Source organism: Delphinus delphis, chromosome 1 (assembly GCF_949987515.2).
Source record: "Delphinus delphis chromosome 1, mDelDel1.2, whole genome shotgun sequence".
In the NCBI taxonomy this organism is placed as follows: Eukaryota; Metazoa; Chordata; class Mammalia; order Artiodactyla; family Delphinidae; genus Delphinus; species Delphinus delphis.
Window position 1 is genome coordinate 111740504 of NC_082683.1, and position 25747 is coordinate 111766250.

A 25747-nucleotide genomic window follows, 5' to 3' on the forward strand; every position below is an offset into this window, starting at 1 on the left:
AACGCAGGAAGTCCATAAGCGAGAGTGGGTAAGAAGAATCTTAAAAGCTATTCCCCATCTCTTCCACTGGTTCCCAATTCTTCGCCCTCCCTAGCCTCACGAGCTACAACCAGCATCCGGTTTACCCGCCACTCGCAGGCGGCTCCGCCTCCCTGGCACTCAGGGGATAAAAGCCCTTCAACTCTAGACCATTCCCTCTCCGTGGCACTGGCTTCGTTTCCCCTCCTTCTCTTCCTATACTTGGAGGACCGCCCCCATTGGCTAAGCCACGCCCGCCTGGGGGGGGGGTCCCTCGGGTTACAGGTTACATTGGTCCCGCCCCCTCCCGGGATGGCTCTCGGTCCGCCCCGCCTCCGCCCGCCCTGCCCAGCCTTCGCTCGGCTTTCGCCAGGGGGCGCATCGCAACCCGCCCGCCGCCCGCGGGAGAGTCTGTCGCACACACCCCCTCCTCTCCGCGCGCCGGCGGTTCCCAGCCGACTACGCCTCCGCTCCGAGTCAGCCGGGCTGCGCCCGCTCCGACTCCGGGAGGGGTCGGGGGTCCCGAATGGCCGCGGCAGGGTCTAGGAGGCCAAACGTGTAAGCTAACGGGCGTCATGGAGGCGGAGCAGAGGCCGACGACTAGGGCCAGCGATGGGGCGACCCCTGGGCTGGAGAGGGCGCCTCCTGCTGCCCCGGCGTCTACAACCACGGCCTCGGATCCGATTCCTGGGTCCAGGCCCGGGACCGGGCCCGAGCCCAAGAGGAGGCAGCTCGGGACGCTGCTCCAGCCCACGGTCAACAAGTTCTCCCTTCGCGTGTTCGGCAGCCACAAAGCAGTGGAAATCGAGCAGGAGCGGGTCAAGTCAGCGGGGGCCTGGATCATCCACCCCTACAGCGACTTCCGGTACTGGGGGTCCGGCAGGGAGGGCGGGGGACACAGATCCCACCCTCACGGGCCGCGACAGGGGGGCCGGGCCTGCCCCACCCTCCACGGACACTTCATTTCCGGCCCAGGGGTCCCTTGTTGGGCCGACAGAGTCACTTCCCCCAACCTAGCCCGAGAATTCTTGGGTGAAGGATCACCAGCCGGAGGTCCTTGGTGACTTTTCATGCTGGGGGCGCCGGAAGGGACAAGCGGACAACAGAGACCTGGATTTCCCATTTCAGGAACCCGGTACCCGACCTGCACCACAGGGAATACTGGAATTAGGGACTGCTCTCTCCTCCTGTCCTGCTTGCTGGGGATCTGGGGAATTTTGTCATGTTCCGAGGCTCTGGGTCAGCCTGAGGGAGAAACCAAGCCCCGCTATTTCCCACTGTCCCCATTCCCACCCCCAGCACCCGCCTAGTTCAGCAGGGCAGGCGACCAGAAAAAATAGGGACGCTGCGGAAGGGGAGGAGGGAGTGTCCAGACAGTAGTTCTGATCGCTGTCCCTGGTGCTGAAGGCGGCATTCGGCAGGGTAGGGCCTGGACGCAGAGCGATTTGAGACAGCAACACAGGGGCAAGGCCACCCCCCATATGACCACCGCCCAGGTGACTACCAGACCGAAGGAACGAAGAGTGGGGGTGGGGCCATTCCATAGTCCCCATCAGGCTGTACCTCTACATCAAGGTCGCTAGGGGAGGAGAGCAACCCTGTCCTTGGGGGAAATGAAGGACAGCTTCTGGATGTGGCAAGGATGCATGCAAAGCACCTAACCTGGGGAGTTAAATGAGCAGAACGGATGAGGTGTGAATCAGGGGCCTGGAAACACAATTGGAAACATAGACATCATCTTATTCCACAGACATACACACTCCCTAAATGTTCCTCTTTCTCTCATTTTTCCTTTCATTCCCCTCCTTTTTACTGCCTCATTCTCACCCTACCAGTGCACCTTTTCTAGTCTCCTGTGACTCTCCCTCCCCTCCCCCATTTCACCCTCAGATGTATCCCCAGAAGCCATGTATCCCCCTTATTATTGTGCTTCTCTTCTGTCCTCTCTCCTGCATCACATGCCAGGCTTGTGACTGCCTGTGAGTCAGGCTGTGAAGATGCTCTATGGCTAGGCAAACCCTCTTTCCCTCTCCTCTCCCAGCTTACAGTACAGGATTTCTCCAGTGGCCAGGAAAGAGAAGAAGAGGGGATCCAGGATTTGTTGTTGATTGAAATCACACAGTCTGAAGGGCTTCCTGGAGGCCTGGACTTGGGGACCACCGAACTTCTTTCTGGGGCTGAAAGGGTTGATTTTTGCAGTCAGAGTCAGAAGGGACTGGGTTCTGGGTTGATACTGCATCTAGGTGTGTCCTGGAATTGAAACCACCATAGCTACTTGGGACCCTGAGATTGTCTAATGAACTTCTTTGAATGAAGGCTTCACCTCACTCCCTCCTGACCTCTTCTTTTCACAGCTTCCACCACAGCAGTATGGCTCTCCCCTGCCCATACCCTTGCCTGGGCTCAGCCAGAGTCCCATTGGGCACAGGGAGGTTAGGGGAGGAAAGGAGTGCAGAGCTTCAAGCCTTGCTGTCTCAGGATCTGCTATAGAGCTTCTCTGTATGTGCAGCAGCACTGTCTGAGGTGCTGTGGAGGAGGGAGGGGCATACCTGAAAAGGTAGTTCAGTTGGGAGGCAGGACAGATCATCCCCACCCTGGGACACAGATGAGCAGATCCCAGCAGAGAAACAGAAACTATGGGCCCAACTGTGTTGGGGAGGACAGATGGGGTGGGGAAAGCTGGGGAGGGATAGGGAAGGCATGAAGTCCTAGACTAGGAATGGACAGAGAGCTAGAGATGGGAAAAGCAGCAACCTCTTCAGAAATCTGGGGATAAAGAGTGGGTGAGTCATAATCCAAATAGTGCTTGTACAGCACAGTCACATCCGTTGTCTCAGTGCATATTTTTTCAACAACCCTATGAGATCAGCACAGGGTATTTACCTTTTGTTAACTTAAAAAATATTTAATAATAAGAATATTTAATAATAGTGACATAGATCATATACATATAGTAAGGATATTACATATATACTACTATATAAAGAATATATATATGCACATTAGGGATATATTTAGTAGGGATATATATATAGTAGAGATATATATAGTGAATATATAAGGTAGATATATATAGTATAGTACATAGCAGGATACACACACACACACACACACACACACACACACATATATGAAAGAATAATTGTAAAGCAAACTCACATGTAACAACTATCTAGGTCAAGAGAGACTACATTGCTGATACCCCAGAAGGCTCCCTGCTGCTCTCACATTGCTTTCCCAAACCCACTATTCTAACTTTTGGTACTCATTTTCTTACTTTTCTTTATAGTTTTACTACTTCCCTTGAATCCCTAAATGACGCAGTTTAGTTTGGCCCATTTTTGAATTTTGTATGTGTGGAATCATACAGTGTGTATCCTTTTGTTTCTCAACATTTAATTTGTGAGATTCCTTCGTACTGCGGAATGTAACTGCAGTTGGGTGATTTCACAGTTGTATAATATTCCAGGGTATGAGTGTATCATAGTGTATTTATCTATTGTGTTTATCTCATTTGTCTACATTTTTCTACTGATGGACATTTGGATTATTTCCAGATTTAATGCTGTTATCCCTGTATATATCTCCTGGAGCACATTTTTCCCTTGAATGTGTGTATACCTAGGAATAGAATTGCTGGGTTGCAGGGGATGCAAATGTTTAACTTTACTAGATAATTCCAAACTATTTTTCCAAATGGTGGTCCCAATTTACACTCCCACTAGCTGTGAATGGTCATTCTGTTGTTCTGTATCCTTGCCCACTTTTGTCTGAGAGACTATCTACCCTTAGTCTGGTGGCTGACCATCATTGTGAAATATCACTGTGGTCTTACTTCCCATCCCATCCCTACCTTAGGTTTTACTGGGACCTGATCATGCTCCTGCTGATGGTGGGGAACCTCATTGTGCTACCTGTGGGCATCACCTTCTTCAAGGAGGAGAACTCCCCACCTTGGATCGTCTTCAACGTCCTCTCTGACACTTTCTTCCTGATGGATCTGGTGCTCAACTTCCGCACAGGCATCGTGGTAGAGGAGGGTGCTGAGATCCTGCTGGCACCGCGGGCCATCCGCACACGCTACCTGCGCACCTGGTTCCTGGTTGATCTTATCTCCTCTATTCCTGTGGATTACATTTTCCTGGTGGTGGAGCTGGAGCCACGACTGGACACCGAGGTCTACAAAACAGCTCGGGCCCTGCGCATCGTGCGTTTCACCAAGATCCTCAGCCTGCTGCGGCTGCTCCGCCTTTCCCGCCTCATCCGCTACATACACCAGTGGGAGGAGGTGGGGTGGGGAGGTGGGCAGGGGGCTTGCAGACTACTCCAGACAGCGATATGGGTGGGGCTCCTGGCAACTTTATGGGGTGGGGCAGATGGGTGGGGCTTCCAAGGGAGGGCTGTCTCCAAAGTTGATAGAGGAGAAGCAGGGACAGAATGAGTGTTCAGGGAATGGGTCCTCAAGGTGAGAAGGTGGTGGTGCAGGAGGGTGGAGCACAACTGCTGGACAAAGACTTGAGGGTTAGTTGGACTCTGGGAGGAAGGTGTAGGAGAGGAGTTAAGAACTGCAGAGTGTGGGAGAGGCTTGAGTTTCAGCTTCAGGACAGCAGCAGATTTTAGTGTTCAGAGTGTGGGCTCTGCAATCTCATTGCTTGTGGTCAGATCCCAGTTTTACTGTTTACTGTATGAGACTTGGTTTCCCCTTCTATAAAATGAAAATGTTAAATATACTTACATATGATAAGGTTGTAAGGATTAAAGAAGTTAATACCTGTAAAGCACCTAGAACAGTGCCTGGCACATAGTAAGTTCTCAGTAAATTACCTATTATTATTTTTATTATTGGAGGGGAAGAGGACTTCTGGCATTAATCGTTATATATGCCCTGGGGACATCACACTGTGAAATGCCCTCTCTCCTCTTTCCCAGGCTACACTTGGGCAACTTGTGCAGCAGACCTTTTTGAGTCTCTGCTGTGACACTTGCTGTGTGACTTGGGGCACATGATTGGCATCGATTTTCCTTTTTATAAGATGAGAGTAGTAATACAACCTCCTTTGTATTAGTTATATACGCTGTAAAGCTCTATACGAGTGAATAATAGCCACAGTTTTAACATTCATGAGGGCCGGGACTAGAGAGAAATTCAAAGAGAGTATTTGCAAGGCCAGGAATGGAGAAGTACTGGCAGAGAGGGGTTCCTGTCCACAGCAGCCCCTCCTCGGACTCCTCAGATCTTTCACATGACCTATGACCTGGCCAGTGCTGTGGTTCGCATCTTCAACCTCATCGGAATGATGCTGCTGCTATGTCACTGGGATGGCTGTCTGCAGTTCCTGGTCCCCATGCTGCAGGACTTCCCTCCCGACTGCTGGGTCTCCATCAACCATATGGTGGTGAGAACTCCCCACAGTTCAGCCCCTCCTGGGCCTTCCAAGGGCTCTTCTCCCTGAGCAGGAGGGATGAACAAAGGGGGCAGGAGGTGGGAGATGATGGAGAGATGGCCAAAAGAGAAGACAGGAGAGAGGAGGTGGGGAGGTGAGAGGAGAGTGAGAGGAAAGAGGCCCGGAAGAAGTGTCTGTGTGTTGGAGGGAGCAGGCAGGGAAGGAAACCTAGGCAGAAACTGCAGCCCCCATGCTGTAAAAGAGGCCCCTTCTGTCTCAGGCCCCCCAGAACCAAACCTAAGTTCCTCCCCTGGCAGGCAGGTCTAAAGTAGAAGGGGGCAGACAGAAGAACTGAAAGAGAAGAGGGGGCAGGAGGAGAATGAGGCTCTGAGGGGTCTGTGCCCAGCTCTGCAATACGCTCTGCCCCCCAGAACTACTCGTGGGGCCGCCAGTATTCCCACGCCCTGTTCAAGGCCATGAGCCACATGCTCTGCATTGGCTACGGGCAGCAGGCACCTGTGGGCATGCCCGACGTCTGGCTCACCATGCTCAGCATGATCGTGGGTGCCACGTGCTACGCCATGTTCATCGGCCACGCCACTGCCCTCATCCAGTCCCTGGACTCTTCTCGGCGTCAGTACCAGGAGAAGGTCAGCAGGGGCAGGAGAAGGCAGGGGAGGGGTGCTGGAGGCTGGGTAGCTCAACTTGGAGCCCATTCTGACGCATGCCCTTGTTGGATCTCTGTGTCCTGCCTTGCCCCATGTCCATTTGTGCCATGTGTGTACTTTTTCCTTGTTTGGACCAATGCACCTGTCCTTGGACCCCCCCCCCCCCCACCGCCCATGTCTGGCTTTTCTTGTGATTGTGCTCTGTGTCCTCCCTGTATCCACCATTATCTATATACCCTTCTGCCTCCATGTTTCAACCCTCTGGGTTTGGCCCACGTCTGTGACCTTCCTTCACACACCGCTCCCCACACACTGTTCTGGCTCCACATCTGTCTCTGTGTTTTCTTGCCTGCTGGCCATCGGCTGGCTCTCCAGTACAAGCAGGTGGAGCAGTATATGTCCTTCCACAAGCTGCCAGCTGACACACGGCAGCGCATCCATGAGTACTATGAGCACCGCTACCAGGGCAAGATGTTTGACGAGGAAAGCATCCTAGGAGAGCTGAGCGAACCACTTCGGGAGGTGGGACTGGGCGGGGCCCTGGAGGGAGGCTCTTCAAGGACCTGGGCTTCTGGGATGCCATCTGGGGTGGGGGCTATTGGTCAGCAGGTGCACCTACAGGGAGTGGGGCCTACAGAGGGCCCCATGGGAGGTCAGGCCTTTGGAGGACTTTTAGGGGCTAGGGTCTTTCTTGAAGCTCTTATAGGGGTGAAATATACTGGGGAGGGCTGCAGGGGTCTCTCTTTGTGGGGGATGGTCCTGTGAAGGCTCATGGGAGAGCTCTGAAGGCAGGAGCTTAGAGATGGTCCCAGGCCCACTGAAGCATACCCGTCCTTTGGCAGATCATGGCCCCAGGGGTGGGGCTTCTGGAGACAGATGAGCTCGATGGGGGCACCTCGGGGCAGGGGGCACAGCCTGCCTGACAGGCCCCTCCCCTGCCCAGGAGATCATTAACTTCACCTGCCGGGGCCTCGTGGCCCACATGCCACTGTTCGCCCACGCCGACCCCAGCTTCGTCACGGCCGTGCTCACCAAGCTACGCTTTGAGGTCTTCCAGCCGGGGGACCTCGTGGTGCGTGAGGGCTCCGTGGGCAGGAAGATGTACTTCATCCAGCATGGGCTGCTCAGTGTGCTGGCACGTGGCGCCCGGGACACCCGCCTCACTGATGGATCATACTTTGGGGGTCAGCAGGCCTCAGGGAGGGTCGGGGGGTCTGGAGCAGAGGGCAACTGCTCCCCTGGATCAGGGTCTTCACCTGGCTATGCTGCAGGATCAGAGAGTTGCAGCTCCTCCCCAGGCCTATTCAATCAGAATCTCTGGGTCTGGGGTCTGGAGTTCTGTATTTTTAAAAGCTTCTTAAGAGATTCCAATGTATAGCCAGGTTGAAAATTACTGGGCCAGTGGGCCTTTTAGAACCCTTAAGCAGTGAAATCCAAGGATCTCATGAGATTTCCATGAGAGAAAGATAGGAATAAAGCAGTGCTTTCCCAGGGGCTTGACCTCTGTGGCTCCCTTGTGGAATGCCTTGGTGGTATGAATCAGGGACCCAGCCTGTGGCAGTGGGGGCAGTTCTGCCAGCTGCTACCCAAAGTGATTTGAGGCTCATATATTCTCGCAGTCCCCAAATCACCCACCACCTTCCAACCTCCCCATTGTGTTACCCTTTGCCCTTTGGCACTGCTTTTCTCCTTCTGGGTTGCCCTTGGTGTTCCTTCAAAGGAGTGGGAGGGGAGGGCACACAGAGGGCACTGCCCCAGGCCTACCCCTTGGGCTAAAGCAGTGGAGGTGGGTTGGGAATTAAAGTGGAGTGGAGTAACTAGGAGTCTGGGGGCCAGCAAGAGCTGCCTGGTTATCATCTTTAATTTGGACAGAATGAGAAGGACAGTAATTATGCAGGTCTGGAGAGCGACCATGCTTGGAGCATTTAGGGACCCTGGGTGGGTGGGTAATCGTCAGTTTCTCCCATCTGGGGAGGAGCCTGAGGAATCTGGGTCAGCTGCTGCAGGCCCAGTGAGAGGGAGTTCTGTGGACAGTGATTTTGAAGGCTTCCTCCCAACTTCACCAGAAATCTGTCTGCTGACTCGGGGCCGACGCACAGCCAGTGTGCGTGCTGACACCTACTGCCGCCTCTACTCGCTCAGCGTGGACCATTTCAATGCCGTGCTCGAGGAGTTCCCCATGATGCGCCGGGCCTTCGAGACAGTGGCCATGGATCGGCTGCGCCGCATTGGTGAGGCCTTTCCACCCTGTCTGCTCTGGGTCCAGGCTGTGCCCTCACCCCTTGTCCATAGCAAGGAGTCCCCAGCGGTCCAGGGCCCAGGCTCCAGCGCCTCAGCATCACACCCCAGCCCAACCTAGTCCCAGCAAATGCCCCAATAGGGCTTTCAACACTGGCTCACTGTCCTTACCATTCAGCATCTCCTACCCTTGGAGATATCACCCCAAGTTCTCATGCCTTGAATCCTCCTTCCCTGAGTACCAGTCCCTGACCCTCACCATCTGTGATACATACTCATCCCCTGACCCTCTTCCTCCAACCCCCATCTCCCAATCTCCATCCCCCAACTCCATCTCCATCCTCTTGACCCCTATCCCCTACCTTCACCCCACCACCACCCCTTGACTCCATCTTGTTACCCTCATACTTTTCATATCCAACCTTCATCTTGGATTCCTTTCCTATCCTTAACTCCTTCCCCCGGGACAATTTCTAGGCAAGAAGAATTCCATACTGCAGCGGAAGCGCTCTGAGCCAAGTCCGGGCAGCAGTGGGGGCATCATGGAGCAGCACTTGGTGCAACACGACAGGGATATGGCTCGGGGTGTTCGGGGCCTGGCCCCAGGCACAGGAGCTCGGCTCAGCGGAAAGCCGGTGCTGTGGGAGCCACTAGTGCACGCACCCCTGCAAGCAGCCGCCGTGACCTCCAATGTGGCCATTGCCCTGACGCACCAGCGGGGCCCTCTCCCCCTCTCCCCTGACTCTCCAGTCACCCTCCTTGCTCGCTCTGCTCGAAGATCAGCAGGAGCAGGCTCCCCAGCCTCCCCACTTGTCCCTGTCCGAGCCGGCCCTCTGCTGGCCCGGGGACCCTGGGCATCCACTTCCCGCCTGCCGGCCCCACCTGCCCGAACCCTCCATGCCAGCCTATCCCGGGCTGGGCGCTCCCAGGTGTCACTGCTGGGGCCTCCCCCAGGAGGAGGTGGACGGCGACTAGGACCTCGGGGCCGCCCACTCTCAGCCTCCCAGCCCTCTCTGCCTCAGCGGGCAGCAGGTGATGGCTCTCCTGGGTGTAAGGGCTCAGGAGGTGAACGCCTGCCCCCCTCAGGGCTCCTGGCTAAGCCTCCAGGGACAGCCCAGCCCCCCAGGCCATCAGTGCCTGAGCCAGCCACTCCCCGGGGCCCCCAACTCTCTTCCAACATGTGAAACCTTTGGGTAAGCTCTTGGGTGCCATAGCATGTGCCAGAGGGCAGACGCCTCTTGGGGACACCAAGGGGACCTGAAACACTGCTCTATGGGAGTATCTCCCCTTAGTACCAAGAAGATGGTCTCTGTTCTCAGCTCAGGCGCCTTGCAACCTGACATCCTCCTAATCCATTCACCCATTCATCAAAGATACTTAGCGCCTACCATGTTCAAGGCACTGTACCAGACGCTGTATGTCTCCACTGCCAAGTAGAAGTGACTCCAAGCCCTCTGATGAGGGTATTCCCCTAGCCATGGTCCTGCCAGGTGCAGGCCTGGGCCCATGATCCCATCTTACTAAGCACAAGTACTTGCCACCACCATCACTGCCAAGTAACTAGATGTCTCTGTTTTCCTGCCCATGACCTTGCAGGTTCTGCCTGGCATGGTTATCTTCCTGTCCGCTAGCATAGCTGGGCACTGCCAATTACCTGTCCCCCCGCTGCTGTCAACAAATGTCTTGGGTCCCTGGTGTGGGCATCCAGCTTTACTGCCATGCGTGGACCCTCCCTGTCTATACCCCCCGAGTGGGAACACACATCTCCTGACAAGTTCCTTGCACTCTCTGTCTCTGTGATAGAACTGCCTTTTTGTAAACTGAGAGCCACCTCCTCCCTATGCCCCTGTCCCAGGGACAACCCCCTTGAAGCTAAGGGATTGTTGACACCCCCTTATTTAGTGTGCCAGCGTAGATTCCCCCCAGGTTGGGGGCAAGTGAATCCTTAGATGGAATTTTTTCTTTCCTTGCTCCCTTCCTTATTTATTCAATCATTTAATAATTGTATTTATTCACTCATTTGCTAGTTTTATTTATTATCAATTCATTTTATTTGTCCATTCATTTATCCATCTCTCCCATCCCCTCCTGGTAGGGAGACAGGAATGGGCAGAGCCCCTCCATGCCAGCTCTTGTGGTCCTTGCGCAACTCCCGTCAGTGGCAATTCTTGAGCCCTCTCCCTAACTAGGTAGGAGCAGGAAGGCCACCTGAGAGGGAGAGGAGGACTGTTCTTATTTTTAGGCTTTTTTTCCTTTCTACTGAGTTTGCTGCTGGTGCAGGAGTAAGGGGAGGGCCCGAGGTAACCAAGCCTGGGGAAGGGCAGGCTAGCCAGTACCTCTGCCTTCTCAGGGACAAGAGAAGCCCCCTATCCCACCCCTCTGTCCCCACACCTACTCTACAGCATCAGAGAATGAGGGGCCAGGACCCTAAATCTCCTTTTCTCCTGGGTGGGCAGTTCTGGGGTTCTGGGTGTGTGGGAGAGGTTTTATATTGCTTCCAAACACCTGGGTTTAAAAAGAAAATAGAGACACTTGTTTTGGCTCCTGGCTTGTGTGTGGGAACAAAGTGGGCATTCTGGGGTACAGGAGGAGGTAGCAGGACACCTGACCCAGCAAGGCATGAGGTGGGTATGAGAGCAGCTAGGGAGCGGCCTGCAAGCCTAGAGGTGGTAGAGACAGTGACGGGATGAGCCTGCCTGGCTCTCGGGGCTCCCCGCCTTCCATCTACCCTAGCTTCCCCAAAAGGGTGGTGCTTTGATATCACTGACAGTGACAATGAAGAAAGAGGTGGCACTCTCCTCGGGGGACGCCCAGATTATCATGAGGGCCACATAAGAAAATGTAAAACTGCATGGATGTGAAATATTTTTTAAATAGAGATTTTGTGCAGACTGTGGACATGATTGTCCTGTTCCCCTCACCTCTGCCCCCAGGTACGGGAAGACTAGGGGAATAGAATTAATCAGTTAAACTGGATTAAAGGCTCAGAGTATTTTAGGGACCAGTTAAGAGTATCAGATGCAGGGAATGTACCATTGGTGCTGTTGGATGGCCAGGGCTTAATTGGATACAGACTTTCAAGGCCTGTGCGAAATGGAGAGGGGGAGGGGGCACCCTGGATGGCAGATGTGGCCTAGGGTAGGGAGGATTGGGAGTAGAGAAGACTTAGAGGTGGGGCAGTAGGAGGGAGCAGAAAGGAGGGACGGGTCCAGAGCTGGCTCGGTCAGAGGAGGAGGGGCACCTCAGGTTACACTCAGCACCCGCATAATGTTGGTATAGCCGGAGCCCGGTCGCCAGCCTGTCACCACAATCACCAGGTCCCCAAAACGGAGGAAGCCACGGAGCTTTCCTGGGAGGAGGAAGGGGAGAAGATGCTAATCAGCCATTGAGGAACCCAGGCCAGCCCTGTAATGAGAACGGGCTACCATCCTTCGCCTCTTCAAGCCCACTAGGTAGGTAGTGAGGGGCCTGAGGCAAACTGTACAGTGTGTCCCACAGGTGGCACCGCAGGAATGTGACCACTGTAGTATATCAGAGCTGCACATATGCCCGTGGGGTGGCATGTTGCCAAGTAGCAAGTCTGTCTACCTGTATTGCTATGCTGATAGGAAGAGGTGGGGTATGAGCATAGCCAATTGTCAATTAGATTTTAGTTGCAGCTGCAGGGGACTGGGTTCCCCTTTCTCTTTTCACCTCTTGCTCCTTGGGTCAGGCCTGGCTCTAGCCATCTGGTGCAGGCAGCAGCTGAGCCGACTTCTTAGGGACGGCCCTGACCCCTGACCTCTCTCCCTCTGCCCTCCTCCCTCAGCACGTTCCCCCCACCCCTGGAAGCCCAAATATCTCAGTCTTAGTGAATCTCACAGAGAAAATCTGGGACCAGAGGAGACAGGCGAGGCCCTTTTGGGTGGGTGTGGGGCGTGGGTTTGGAGGACTCATGATACAAATCCAGGGGTGGATGGGGAAGGAGTTTAGGTGGCTCACCACTTTCAATGCCAAATTGGACTCGGCGATCCACATCGTCTGCCCAGATGGCCTCTGGAGGTTCACGGTAGAGCACAGGGAAGACTCCTCGGCACAGGTGGGCCTGGCGGGCAGCCTGGGCAGAGCGGGTGACAGCAATGACTGCTGCCCGAGGTCGGTACCGAGACAGAAGCTGGGCTGAGCTGAAGGAGGCAGACAAGGTCAGCCCAGAAGAGTGAAAGAGTGTTGGGTTCTGGTTCCAGGTGCCAGCAATAAGCAGTGTGACCCTAGGTAAGTCATCATATTTTGCTGGGCCTTAGTTTTCTCACCTGTAAAGTGGGTATAAGAATACCCGCCTTTCTTACCACACAAGGAGGATATGAGATGATTTTAAAAAATATCAAATGAGATAAGGAGAAACTGCTTTGAAAAACAGAAAACCCTTCTGGGAATGCACCTTTATATAGTACTTAACTTACAAATGTCTCTTGTTAATCCTCACAACCCCATGAACAAATGGAGGAGGCTCACAGAGCCTGGGTGACTTACCCAAGGTATCACAGGCAAAGACTTGAACTCAGACCTTCTGGGCCCTTCTGCAACACCCCAGCCTTGCAAGGCTTTGTGGGCTGAATGCAGAGGACCTGCCTCTGAGCCCTAGGAGCCTAAACGGCCTGCAAGCCAACGCATCCAGTGATGCCACCTTACCCTTCCAAACCCCTGGGGTTCGCAGGTACAATTCCTGGTGTGCTTCAAGATCTGCCTCTCTAGGCCTCCAGCTCCCATAGCTGCCTCTCCTCTGATGATGAGACAAAACCCAAGCCTGGGGCCCATCCCAGCCCGCCCTTGGCCCAAAGCCCTGTCTTGGCGTTCCCAGTGTCCCCCTCACCGGCCAGTTGTGGTCAGCACGATGATGGCAGCAGCACAGCACTTGAAGGCAGCCTCCACAGCGCCAATAGCGGTGACCTCGGTGGGATCCCGGCTCAGTGGTGCCGCCCGGCGCAGCTCCTCAAAGAGCTGCCGGTGGTACACGGCAGCCTCTGCCTCCCGGGCAATCTGTGGGCACCAGGGGGTAAGGCTGGGCAAGGCTATTGGGACCTGGAAGGGATGTGGTTTTCCAGCCCGTTTGCCTTGCATTCTGAGCTCCTACCGCATGCTGCATCTTTACAGCCTCCACAGGAAAGTTGCCTTTGGCAGTCTCCCCCGACAGCATGATGCAGTCTGCCCCATCCAGCACGGCGTTGGCCACATCACTCGTCTCTGCCCGGGTTGGCCGGGGCTTAGTGATCATGCTTTCCAGCATCTGGGGGACATCTGGATGTCAGAGCTGTACTTGTCATACTCTGACTGGGGACCCTGCCCTGAAGTACTTCTCGGACTCCCACACTCTCTGAGGGCCCCTAAAGCCAGTGTCACACTCACAGACTATGTGATCCTGGCTATTCTGTTTCCTCATCTGAAAATGGGGGTCCCAGTATCTCTTCCTAGCTTCGTTGTTTGAGGGTCAAACACTGGACAGCAAAACGTGCTAAAGACCTAAGGTGTGGGTATTCACCTTCAGGTGTCCCCAGACCCACAGAGGGCCCTGCCCCCAGGGCTCATTCCAGACCTGTGTAGCACAGACAACGGGCTTTCCCGCCAAGTTGCAACGGCCAATCATCATCTTCTGAGCCAGGAAAACCTTCTCGGCTGGGATCTCAATGCCCAGGTCACCCCGTGCCACCATAATGCCGTCGCTCACCTCCAGGATTTCATCAAACCTGGGCGGTTGGGGGAGTCAGGGCTGGGGAAGAGCCAGGAGATGCCAGGGACAGGCAGGCAGGAGAAGGGGTGGGGCGATGGGGATGGGTAGGGCCTGATGGGAACAAAGACCAAGGCTCACTTCTTCACGCCTTCGTGGTTCTCGATTTTGCTAATGATCTTGATGCCCTGTCCTTCCGGCCCCAGAGCAGCCCGGACGGCAGCAACGTCGCTGGCTCTCCGCACAAAGGAGGCAAAGACGATGTCCACGCCATGCTCCACCCCGAAGCGCAGGTCCTGGACATCTTGCTCGGACAGTCCGGGCAGGTCCACCTGGGCCCCCGGCAAGTTCACGCCCTTCCGGCTGCCCAGGACACCGCCGTTCTCCACGTGGGTCTCCAGCCCCTCTGGACCTACAGGCATGGAAGGAGTCAGCTAAGGTCAGGGGTGAGGCCGGGGGCTTAGTCAGGGCAGCGGGAACACGAGGATTGGACCCCCAAGAGAGCGGAACCATGTCGTATTCATCTCTTGGTCCTCGGCCTGGGCTCTGCACCGAATAGGCACAGGGCGGACTCCTGTGGAAGAAACTACTAACCCGCCAGTCCAGCCCCAACCCAGGGTGAGCCCAGGAGTCTGGATGCCGAGGGCTCGCAGGACGGGTGGCCAGGGGAAGGTGTAGTGGGTGTGAAGGGCGAGTGCGGGAGCCAAAAGGAAGAGAGTGCGCGCATTGCGTAGGGCCAGGGCGGGAGGCGCGTCCGCACCGATTTTCGTGACCTCTAGGGAGATGAGCCCGTCGTCAATGTAGATGCGGCCCCCCACCGGCACGACCTGGACAATATTGGCGTAGTCCACCCACACGGTGTTCGCGTCCCCCCGCGTCCGGAACGCAGGGTCCACAGTCACTAGCACCTGGGAGCCCTTCACTAGCTCCACTTCCGACTCAGGGCCCTAGGGGCGAGGCCAGAGGAGGACTGAGTTCTGCCTGCCTCGGTGGGGGCCGGCCCCTCCCCATGCTCCGCCCTACGGGCAACTGCCTCCGCAGCGCACGGCCCCCTTCCCGGTCCCCAAGACAGGGCTGGTCGCAGGTCGCCTCTCACCCCCTGCAGGATCCCAGTGCGTATCTCCGGTCCCTTGGTGTCCAGAGCGATGGCCACGGGTCGGTAGCTGAGCGGGGAAGTCGCAATGCTCTCCACCGCCTCCCGGACGTTGGCGATGGATTCAGCATGGTACTGGGGATGGGAACAGAGGGAGGATTTCAGGGGAAGGTGGCCGGGACCCTGGGGCATCCTCTAGCCCCGCCCGCCTCCCCGCGGCCCCGCCCTGAACCTCATGGGAGCCGTGGGAGAAGTTGAGTCTCGCAATGTTCATCCCGGCCCTGATCATCTCCTTGAGGCGCTCCACGGAGCGAGATGCCGGCCCTGGAACCAGAGATTTCACTCAGACAACTTTCTCCCCAAACCTGAGAGACAGGTGAACCCATCACCACCCTCAGAGCTGCCCCAGGCCACAGAAGTACTGTTACCTGACCTTTGTTCCCTGACGCCGCCCCTGCTCGAAGGTCAGAAACTCCCTTCCCCTCTCCAGCTAACACAAGCCTCCTTGCACTGTGAGGCCCTAGAAAGGTGGGCTCAGCCAGGCCTGAGGTAACTGTGTTGGCAGTGATGTTAAGTGTTGCGGTGTGGGGGTAACCCCAGTGTAGGAGAAGGGGGTGGGTGCCAGGTGAGGGTATTTGGGGTACCAGGCTTTAGAGCTGAGAGGCCTCATATTGGACTGAGGAGAGTCGAGTTCTATCCCATCCCTGCTCTGCTGATAGGACGGCTGTGTAACTGAGACCCAGTTGACCAACCTCTCCAGTCCCTCCCTAAAGCCAGTTCTTCCACTTGTGCACTGGGTCGCCTTCTCACCTGCTCAAAAACGGATTCAGCCATTCCCCAGTCCTCTGTGTCATCAGTTTCCCTTTTTTGTTAGGTCATTCCCATCAACATGTAAACTTGCTGTTATTTTTCATCCAAAAAAAAAAAAAACAACTCCTAACCCCCGTTCCCCCTCTAGCTACAGCCCTATTCCTTTGCTCACCTTCGCAGCAAAATTCACCGCAAGAGTTATCTCTGTACTTGCTGCCTCCAATTCCCCTCCCCCTGTTCTCCTTATGCCCACTGTCCACTACATCTGTTCTTGTTAAGGTCACCAAAAACCTCTGTGTTGCTACTAAATCTAATGGTCAGTTCTCAGTCCTCATCTTAGCTGGTCCATCAGCAGCATTTGACACACATCCTTGATGTCCCTTCTCTTGGCCTCCAGGACACCACCCTCTCTTGGTTTACTCCTACCTCACTGGCTGCTCCTTCTCAGCCTCTCTTGCTCTTTACCCCCCTTAACATTAGATGCTCCTTTTACCTTCACTTCCTTGGTGGTCTCAACTAGTCTCATGGCTTTAAATACCATCAATATGCCGACAGCTCCCAAATTTATGTCTCCAGTTCAGACCCCTTTCCCAAACCCAGAGTTGTGTATCTGATTGCCTACTCTGTACCACACTTGCATGTCTAATATGCTTCTCAAACTGAACTGATCTCCTCCCCCCTAAACCTTTCCACCACAGCCTTTCCTGCTCAGTTGATAATGCCGTCTTCTAGTCCCTCACGTCAAAAACCTGGGAGTAATCTTTGACTCCTTTCTCACCCTCACCCCCACCCCATATCCAATCCATCATATTCTGTTGGCTCTACCTTCAAAATACATTCAGAATCTGATCACTTCTCACCAGCTCCTCTGCCACCACCTGTTCTAAACCAGAAATACTGTAGCAGCAGCTTCTGCCCTCGCCCCCACCCCCAATCTATTTTCAAATATTGCAGCCAGGGTGGTTCTGTTAAGACATAAGTAAGGGCATGTCATTCCCCTGCTCAAAACTCTGCAGTAGTTTCCCATCATACTTGGAGGAAAACTCAACTTAGATTCTGAAAATGGCCTGAAAAGCCCTACATGACCTTCCCTTTCCCCCAACCTCTTCATTTCTGTTACTCTTCCCCTTGACGGTTTCCAGCCTCCTTGACTTAGGGCCTTGGTGTTGACTCTTCCCTTTGCCTAGAAATCTCTTCCCCCAGACATCTGCATGGCTCATTTTCTCATCTCCCTCAAGTCTTTGCTCAGGTCTAATTTTCTCAACAATGGCTACCCTGACTCTCTATTAGGACTGCAACCTCCCTCCTGCCCTTGTATCCTGATGCCCCTTACCATCCTTGATTTTTCTTTTCTTTTTTTTTTTTGTTTTCCATAGTACTTATCAGTTTCTAACATACTAAAGAATTCCCTTATTTTTAAAAATAATTTATTATGTTTATTAATTATTGTCCCACCAGCTAGATTGTCAGCTCCGCAAGGGTAGGGATCTTTGTTTATTTTGTTTCACTGATCTACTCCCAGGACCCAGAAGCTTGTCTACCAAGCGCTCAACAAATATTTGTTGAACGAATGACCTCAGTCAAACAGGGAGAAGTCTCAAAGGACACAAAAGATGAGGAAGCACCTTGAGAAACACCCAAGAGGCCCTGGGATGCTGCAGGAGCAGATAGAGGGCGCTTACCAATGGTGGCAATGATGCTGGTACTACGAGCGGCCACAGGCTCGGAGTCGATGTCCAGCAAGCAGAGGTGTTCCAGGAAGGTGTCTGCCATGGCAGCTGGCAGCTGCTGCTGCTGGAAGAAGGAAGTGCCCAGCTCCTGGGTCAGCTGGGCCACGCTAGCCCGCCGCAGGTACCCCGCTGGTCCTGCAGTAGAAGGGGGGCTACGTGGGCACCTGCTTCTCCTCCCCATCCTTTCTTCTCAGCACAGTCTCTATTCCTGCCCTCAGTTCTCCAGTTTTTGTTGAGTCTTCTTATGAGCTGGGCATTATGCATACATTATCTTGTTTAGTCTCAAGGGTGCTAGGAAGCAGGTACTGTTAAATGCTCTGTAATTATCCCCATTTTATAGGTAAGGAAACAGAGGCCGAGAAAGGTTAAATAAATTGCCCAAGGTCGTACAGTTCTAACTAACAGAGATGGGATTCGCATCCAGGTCTGACTAACTCCAGGCTCAAGTTCTTGATCACCCAGCTATTTGATCCCTCACAACCCCCAACTTCTTGCCCTTTAGCTGCTGACTTTTCTCAGCCTCAGCAACCCCTTGATATCTAGTTCACAGTGGCCCCTCATTTCCAGGCTGAGAATCACCCAGTTCCCTCTCCTAAGGTCCCTGTATTCTTCCTTACAACGCTGGGCAAGTGGCTGGCCTCCCACCCCCTCCTCTGAGTTTCCTCAGCCCCTTCAGTGCTACTCCAGGTCCTGAGGTCCCAGTAGCTTGACCCAGCCCAGCCCAGAGGAAGAGGAGCCCCACTGCCAGCCGCACCCTCCATGCCACTGCACGCCTGTCTATCTCTGGGGGTCTGATCCACGCTGTCAGGCTGTCAGAGGCTTGAGGCCCAGCTGGGCTGGGAATCAGTTCTGCATTCTGGTTAAAGTGTCACCAGTGTCTCCCTTGTCACTGGAAGCCCTGTGCACCAGGGGCCAGAGTCCAGGAACCACGAGAATACCCCGTGGCTCCCGTGCTGTGAGAAGCTGGGAGAAGAAGCCCAGACCAGGGTCCATAAATTAACACAGGGGAGACTCCGATGAACACAGATCCTCCCCAAATACCTCGTAGCCAGCAGCAGATATGGATCGTTTGTACATCCCCATCCCACTCCTGATTTCTACCCTCGTTTTCCCCTTCTCTTCAATGGCATCTGCGGCCCCTTCTTACCTCCTGGAGCCCCAACCAGGATGGACTTTGCTAAATCCCTTTGGGACTTAGAGATCCATGACCAAAGCCACATGGGTCGCATGTTGTCCTGCACTGACATGCTTCCAAAATGTGGAGGTGGGGCTGCCCGGACTGTGGAGAGAGAGGGGGAGAGGATAACAAAACTGCTGGTCTTATCAAAGGGCACCAGAGAAAAGAAAAGGGGCACACCCAATAGGCCACCCCTGTCCCCACACAGAGTCCCTCCCCCAGACCTGCTGGCTGTCTGCCCCTGTATTCTGGCATCCCCCCTCTCTCATCCATTTTTCCTGATAAATTTTCAATCCATTCACACTGTCCGGTCATCAACCTGAAGAGAGATTTTTTTTTTTTTTTTTTGCCAGTGATATGGTCCCTTTTTTTGTACTTTACTGAAGTTAGTCCGAGATGAATCTAGGAAGCAGGGGATCTAGGGTAGGGACTGGAGGCTGAAGAAAGGGGATGGGGAGCATTTTGATCATGTAGTGGGATTCTCTGGAAGGGCTCTGATAGCATCACTGTCATTATCACGTTGGCTACCATTTGCTCATTGACCATCTGCGATATTTATTGAGCACCTACTCTGTGCCAGGTCCTGAAGATACAGTGGTGAGCAAAACAGACAGAGCCTGTACCCTTCTATGGAATTTATAGTTTGGTGGGGAGACAGACTATAAACAAGTGTCAAACAAATAAATATATAACTACATGCTTTGTAAGTTCTATGAAGGAATGAATCAGGGTGCTGGGACAAAGAAGCCAATGAGGAGAAGGGGGGGGATGTATTTTTTTAAAACTATTTATTTATTTGCCTGCGCAGGGTCTTAGTTAGCGCATGCAGGATCTTTGTTGCAGGATGAGGGACCTTTGTTGCGGCATGCGGGATCTAGTTCCCTGACCAGGGATCAAACCCGGGCCCCCTGCATTGGGAGCACAGAGTCTTAACCACTGGACCACTGGCGAAGTACCGAGAGGGGGATGTATTCTATTTTATTTATTTATTTTTGGCTGCATTGGGTCTTCGTTGCTGTGTGTGGGCTTTCTCTAGTTGCAGTGAGCGGGGGCTACTCTTCGTTGCGGTACGTGGGCTTCTCATTGCGGTGGCTTCTCTTTGTTGCAGAGCACAGGCTCTAGGCACGCGGGCTTTAGTAGCTGTGGCTCGCGGGTCCTAGAGTGCAGGCTCAGTAGTTGTGGGCCATGGGCTTAGTTGCTCCGCGGCATGTGGGATCTTCCTGGACCAGGGCTCGAACCTGTGTACCCTGCATTGGCAGGCGGATTCTTAACCGCTGCGCCACCAGGGAAGTCCCGGGGGATGTATTTTAGATGAGGTGGTTGGGGAAGGCCTCTTTGAAGTGATCGTATTTAAGCTGAGATTTGAAGGAGGAGAAGGAACCAGTGGGGACAATTTGGAGCAAAGAGTTTTCTGAGGGGTTGGAAATAATATATGCCAAGGCTCCAAGGAAGGAAAAAGCCTGGTGCTAAAAAGAGGGCAAGCTGCAGTGAAGCCGTGAGCCTGGGGTAGAGGGGTGTGGTCCCTGGTGAAACTGGGAACCGAAGCAGGGCCTTGGAGGGCAGTGGGCTGACCCAGGGAAGTGACACCCAAGTGATGCTTTAGAGCCCTTTAGCTGGGTGGGGGAGACCAGACAGCAGGTGTAGCGAGACCAGTGAGGGCTTTTAGTAGTAATCTAGGTGGGAGGACTAGCATAGTGGCAGTAGAAATGGAGAGAGGGAGACAGATTTGAGATGTATTTTGGAGAAAAGCAGACAGGATGGAATGATGGAGAGATGTGGAGAGAGGGAACAGGAGGCTTTCATCCCTAAAGGATGGCACTGCGGTGTCTGGTTTGAGCAGTTGCGCAGATAGTCGTGCCGCTCACTAAGACTAGGGAAGAAAGAGGTTGGCAGGGGAAAACATTCCAAGTTTCTGTTTTAGACAGGTTTAAGTTTGACATGTCAGTTCATCATTAGAATCAACACGCAGACAGTTGGATATGTTCACTGAGCGCTCAGCATACGCTGGAACAGCATTCAAGGCCTCATACACATCCTCTCCTTTTATCATCGTGACGATCTAGAAGGAAGGTTGGACTCATAGCCTGTTTCTTTTTTTTTTTTAATTAAAAAATTTTTTTTGGCCACGCTGCGCAGCTTGTGGGATCTTAGTTCCCCGGCCAGGGCTTGAACCCCGGGCCCTCGGCAGTGAGAGCGCAGAGTCCTAACCACTGGACTGCCAGGGAAGTCCCCTAATAGCCTGTTTTACAGATGAGGGAACAGAAGCTAGCAGGGTGCATTGAGCATCTTCTGTTGCCACTCCAGATCCTTTCTCTACCCTTTCCACTCTGCTCTGTGGCCAGGAGGCTGAAGGCCTTGCCCCATGGCTTCTGTAGGGCTTGGCTGTGGAGCGTGGCACTAATAGGAGATGAGATGGAGGAGAGTAAGGCTGGGCGTTTACCTGCCCCTCCCCTCTGTGAGGTTGCTGTAGGGCCTGCCGGGGGGCCCTCTCTCTCCGGATTCTAGGAAACATGCTCCCTCCAGCTCCTGGGCCCCTGAGGGTGGTAACTAAGCCACTGCTACTAGCTCTGGGGTAATGCACTATCCCTTGTGTGGTTTACCAACACCCTGCCCATACCTTTGCACATAATCCTCTTATGAAACACTCCTCAAATTATCTAATTTGAGAAAGACTTTGGTCTGATACACTTGTCTGGAGCTAAAGATCTTGGCAGTGGTGGAGCTGGGATTCAGGCCCAGACAGTGTGGTTCTAGAGTCTGAGTTGTAACCACTGAGCTCCATTCCTTCCCTCTCAGGACTGTTTCAGTGGAAGAAAAGGGGAGAAGCCTCAAACCCTGGTTGGAAAAGAAAGAAAATAGCAGGAAGGACTTCCCGAGGGGGAAGGAGCTTGGGGTCCTAGGCTCTATGTATAGAAGACAGAACAAATAAAGATGGACAAAAGTTGTTACCAGAGTGAACATAATAGACTTCAGGGGCTGGAGACTCAGGCTTTGTGCTTGGGGGTTGGAGAGGGACATTTAAGTTTGGCCTGACAATTTAGAACTGACTCCAGGACCAGTTGAAAGAACAAAATTCCGAGAGATCCAAGTCCCAAGCAGCCAGTAGGAGGCGGGGCTGGTGCCCCAAAGCAGCCCCTGGCCTCTCCAGCCGAGGGACAGCGGCTTCAACCTAAAATCAGGCCGCAGAGGAAAAACAGTCTGGCTGACCCTGGGCCCACAAGTAACCACGTGAGAGATGGCCTGCACTCTGTCACAGGGTCAGGCAGCCCTGAGCAGGAGGTCTGTGGGTGAGAAATCTGGGAGAAGGACTCTAGGCCCTCAGGATCCAAACAGAATGGGCCTACTCAGCTCTGTCAGATTTGACCCCTCCCCATCCCCGCAAACACACGCACCCTGACACCTTCAGACACAAGCACGTGACATCAGACACACACACAAGCATGGATGGCGCTCCTACCATGTGCCGTGACTGGGGAGGGGCAGGATTGCTAGCAGCAAGGTTTAGTAAAGTGTGTCAGGCGGGGTGATGGGGTTGTACACAGAACACAGAGAGCACCAGGAGAGACTGAGCCATGCTGGTGAGGGAGATCAGGGTGGCTTCACGGAGGTGATACCAGAGCTGTACAGGGTCAAGGACAGAGACTGACCAATGCCGGGACACATGCACACGCGCGTATGCGTACACATGTGCACACAAACACCTGCATTCCACCGATGCACACCCCACCCAACCCTAACACACACGGAGTCTACACTCACACCATCAGCACACACTCATACAACAGACACAGTTAGACACAGACACACAGGAACCTCACACACTTTTCCTTACAGAGACACACACTCACACACATCCACTTATGCCACTTGAGCTCTCACACACGCACACAAAATCCAGGCTTTGTCCCCAGCCTAAGGTGGCTTTATTCTGCAAACCAGAGAACACCCGCCCTCCTCATCCGGGAAAAGGCTGCCGGCAGGCCTGCGAGGGGCGCCCGAGAGCCGCCAGCTGGCACAAAGGCGAGGGCGGGGACGCTGGGCCGAGGAGGCCCCGGGCCCGCGCCCGCGCCCCCGCCCCCAACCGTGAGCCAGGGTGAGGCGGAGAGACGCTCTGAGCGTCGGTTTCGTCATCTGCAAACCGAGATAATAAACCTTCCGGAGCGCTCAGCGCGATAATGTACGTGGTACGTGGACGTGTTGTGAGCACGGCCCGAACAGAGAGCTCGGAATTATTGCTCTTGTTCTCCTGAAAATATGGTGACTCCTCTCCCACTGCAGTCATCAGAATATCGGGGGTGGGGCCCTGCCTTGTATTTCCAAAAGTGCCATAGAATTTGTCCAAAATGTACTTACATTTATTTGAATAGATATTTTCACAATCTACAAAATTCAGAGGTACAAGGTATAGGTCAAGAGTTTCTTCCTTCCCAACTTCATTCCCCTGCCCAGCCACTCAGTTCCCCCCTGCACGTTACCAGATTTATGAATTTTCTATGTATTCTCCAAGAAATAGATAATGCAGGTACAAACAATATATAATTGTTCCCTTTTTTATTCACGTGGCAGCATGGTACCATCCATACTATTCTGAACTTTTCTTTTTCTCCCGCTTAAAGGAGATCTTGAACGCCTTGCATCTGAAGGGAGGCCTCAATTTTGCTCACAACTTTTGTAATAAGCTTCCTGAAGTCCATCCATGGAACCCCTCGTTTGCATGGGAGGATACTAGCCAGAGAAGAGCTGGAGGCAGAGGCCAGTCTAGGCCCATATCTCCTTTCTCTTTTGAAAAAAACTGTGGTAAAATATACATTAGATAAAATTTACCATTTTAGCCATTTTTAGGTGTACAATTCAGTGGCCTTAAGTACATTCACAATGATGGGTAACCACCACTGTTTATTCCCAAAACTTTTTCATCCACTCAAACACACACTATATCAATTAAACAGTAACTCCCCATTCTTCCCTCTCCCCAGCTCCTGGCAACATCTATTCTACTTTCTGTCTCTGTGAATTTGACTACTCTAGGTACCTCATGTAAGTGGAATCATACAGTATTTTTTCGTTTGTGCCTGACTTATTTTACTTAGCACAGTGCCTTCAAGGTTCATCCATGTGGTTTCATGTGTCAGAATTTCCTTCGTTTTCAAGGCTGAATAATATTCCATCATCTATATATGCCACACAGTGTTTATCCATTCCTCTGTTGATGGACACTTGGGTTGTTGCTGCCTTTTGACTCTTGTGAGTAATGCTGCTATGAATATGGGTGTATGGGCCCAGGTCTTTGCCTCCTCCTGGAGCTTTTTGTGAAGGCCTGTCCCATTTGGCCCAGCTCCCATGTTGCATGTGGGGCAGGGCAGAGGGCTCCACTCTGGGGAGAGGAGGGGTGAGTGGAAGAGCCATACACTGAGGTTTGGGGAGGAGGAGGTAGAGGGTGAGAACAGAACACACTGCTTAACACCCACTAATGTGCCCCATCACACTCGGAGTAAAAGCCAAAGTCATTACAAGACCCTGCTACCTCTCAGTCCTCCTCCTCTTGTCCCTTTAATCAGGTCATACTGACCTCCTTGCTGTTTCTCAAATGAGGAAGGTCAACTCCTGCCTCAGAGAGGGCCGCTGCATTGCAGGTCCCCCTCTATCTGAAGAGAACGCCCTTCCCCTAAGTAAGGAAGCAATACCTTGCCTATTACTTCTTTCTGATTTCTTTTCCTGTATCACCTTACCAGTGAGGGCTTCTCTGATCACTCTGTTTAACATTGCAATCTTCCCTTCCCTGCTTTGCTCTCCTTCCCGGCTAGACTTTTGTACATTTCAGTTGTAAACAGTGTTCCCACCTCACCTAGAGAGTCCGTTTCAGGAGGACAGGGATTTTGTCTGTTTTGTCCACTGCTACACTTCTAGTGCCAAGTAGGTGCTCAATAACTGTGAGTGATGAATGAGGGGGCCCAGGTCTCAGTGGGACTCAACAGGGCCCAGCCCACCCCAGCCTCTCTCCTGGGCTGCAGACCCTCGTATCCAACAGGCCCCCTCTCACCACTGTGGTGGGACCACATCCCACCGGTCAGCCCCCCTGCACCCCGCACCTTCTACTACAGCCAAGTCAACTTCTTTTCTATTCCTTACCCACACCCCATCCTGCACCGCTTCCTCAACTCTCTCTCTGCATCTTAGTGAAACTGGGAGACTCTCACCGGCCACATCTAACATCAGCCAACAAAACCTGTCAATTCCAAACATTTTCCAAATGCACCCTCTCTCCATCCTCACTGCCAGGGATGGCGGGCTGCCTCCACTCATCTATTGCCCAGACTTTTCCTGCCTGGGGTCTCCATCGCTGGTAGGTCCCCACCAGTGCAGCCAGAGTTGTCTGTCTAAAAATCAGTCTGATCAGCCTGCTCTGTTCAAGGACATTACTGACTCATCAGGGCATGTAAAAACCCTTTACTGTCTGGACCCAGATCACTTCTAGCCACATCGCCTCCCTTTCTCCACGCCTCAGCCCACTCCAGAATCCTTACACTCTCTCTCTCTCTCAGTGTCTTGCCTTTGCACACACAGTTCCCTACACCTTGCCTATTTTCTCTGCTAAACAAAATTCCTATTCAACCACCTAGATTTCACCTCCTCTCTGTCATCACTAGCTGGACTTTCTTGTCTCCTTCTTCCATTCAGCTAAATTTCAAACACACATCAAGAGCTCCTAAAACCATTAGGTTTGGCGCCACTAAAAGTGGGGTCACCAGGCCTGTGTGTCTCCTGAGAGAATGCAACAGGAGTGAGTACATGCCTCAGAAGAATTCTGATTCTAATGAAGCCTCCAACCTAACTACTAGTTTACAGGGAAGTAGAGGAAAGAGTTAAAACAAAGACTTGAGGATGCAATCAGCCAAATCCAGAATATAGGCAATTCTTCCAACAAATG

The 25747-nt window shown here is 53.3% G+C and overlaps 2 protein-coding genes across 4 annotated transcripts; one reads left to right on the plus strand and one right to left on the minus strand.

The window, feature by feature from the left end:
• Window positions 1-414: 414 nt before the first annotated feature.
• HCN3 (hyperpolarization activated cyclic nucleotide gated potassium channel 3) lies at window positions 415-9492 on the plus strand. The gene is made up of 8 exons (XM_060031222.2): window positions 415-883; window positions 3877-4306; window positions 5253-5414; window positions 5834-6052; window positions 6446-6592; window positions 7014-7254; window positions 8137-8301; window positions 8786-9492. Exons 1-8 carry the CDS (start codon window positions 594-596, stop codon window positions 9490-9492), a joined length of 2361 nt encoding a protein of 786 aa, XP_059887205.1. The 5' UTR covers window positions 415-593.
• Window positions 9493-9521: 29 nt separating this feature from the next.
• Window positions 9522-18490, minus strand: PKLR (pyruvate kinase L/R). 3 transcript variants are annotated; one of them, XM_060031200.2, is made up of 12 exons: window positions 18397-18490; window positions 17595-17777; window positions 15335-15426; window positions 15106-15237; window positions 14770-14956; window positions 14151-14421; window positions 13878-14028; window positions 13419-13571; window positions 13158-13324; window positions 12290-12471; window positions 11550-11657; window positions 9522-10516 (listed from the first exon to the last, which is right to left on the minus strand). In XM_060031200.2, the coding sequence occupies exons 1-11, from the start codon at window positions 18401-18403 to the stop codon at window positions 11551-11553; spliced, it is 1632 nt and encodes a 543-aa protein (XP_059887183.1). In that variant the 5' UTR covers window positions 18404-18490; the 3' UTR covers window positions 9522-10516; window position 11550. The 3 variants fall into 3 exon arrangements, with proteins under 3 accessions (XP_059887183.1, XP_059887194.1, XP_059887175.1); XM_060031211.2 differs by having other exon boundaries at window positions 17595-17706; window positions 18397-18430; XM_060031192.2 differs by lacking the exon at window positions 18397-18490 and having other exon boundaries at window positions 17595-17935.
• Between the last annotated feature and the right edge of the window lie 7257 nt (window positions 18491-25747).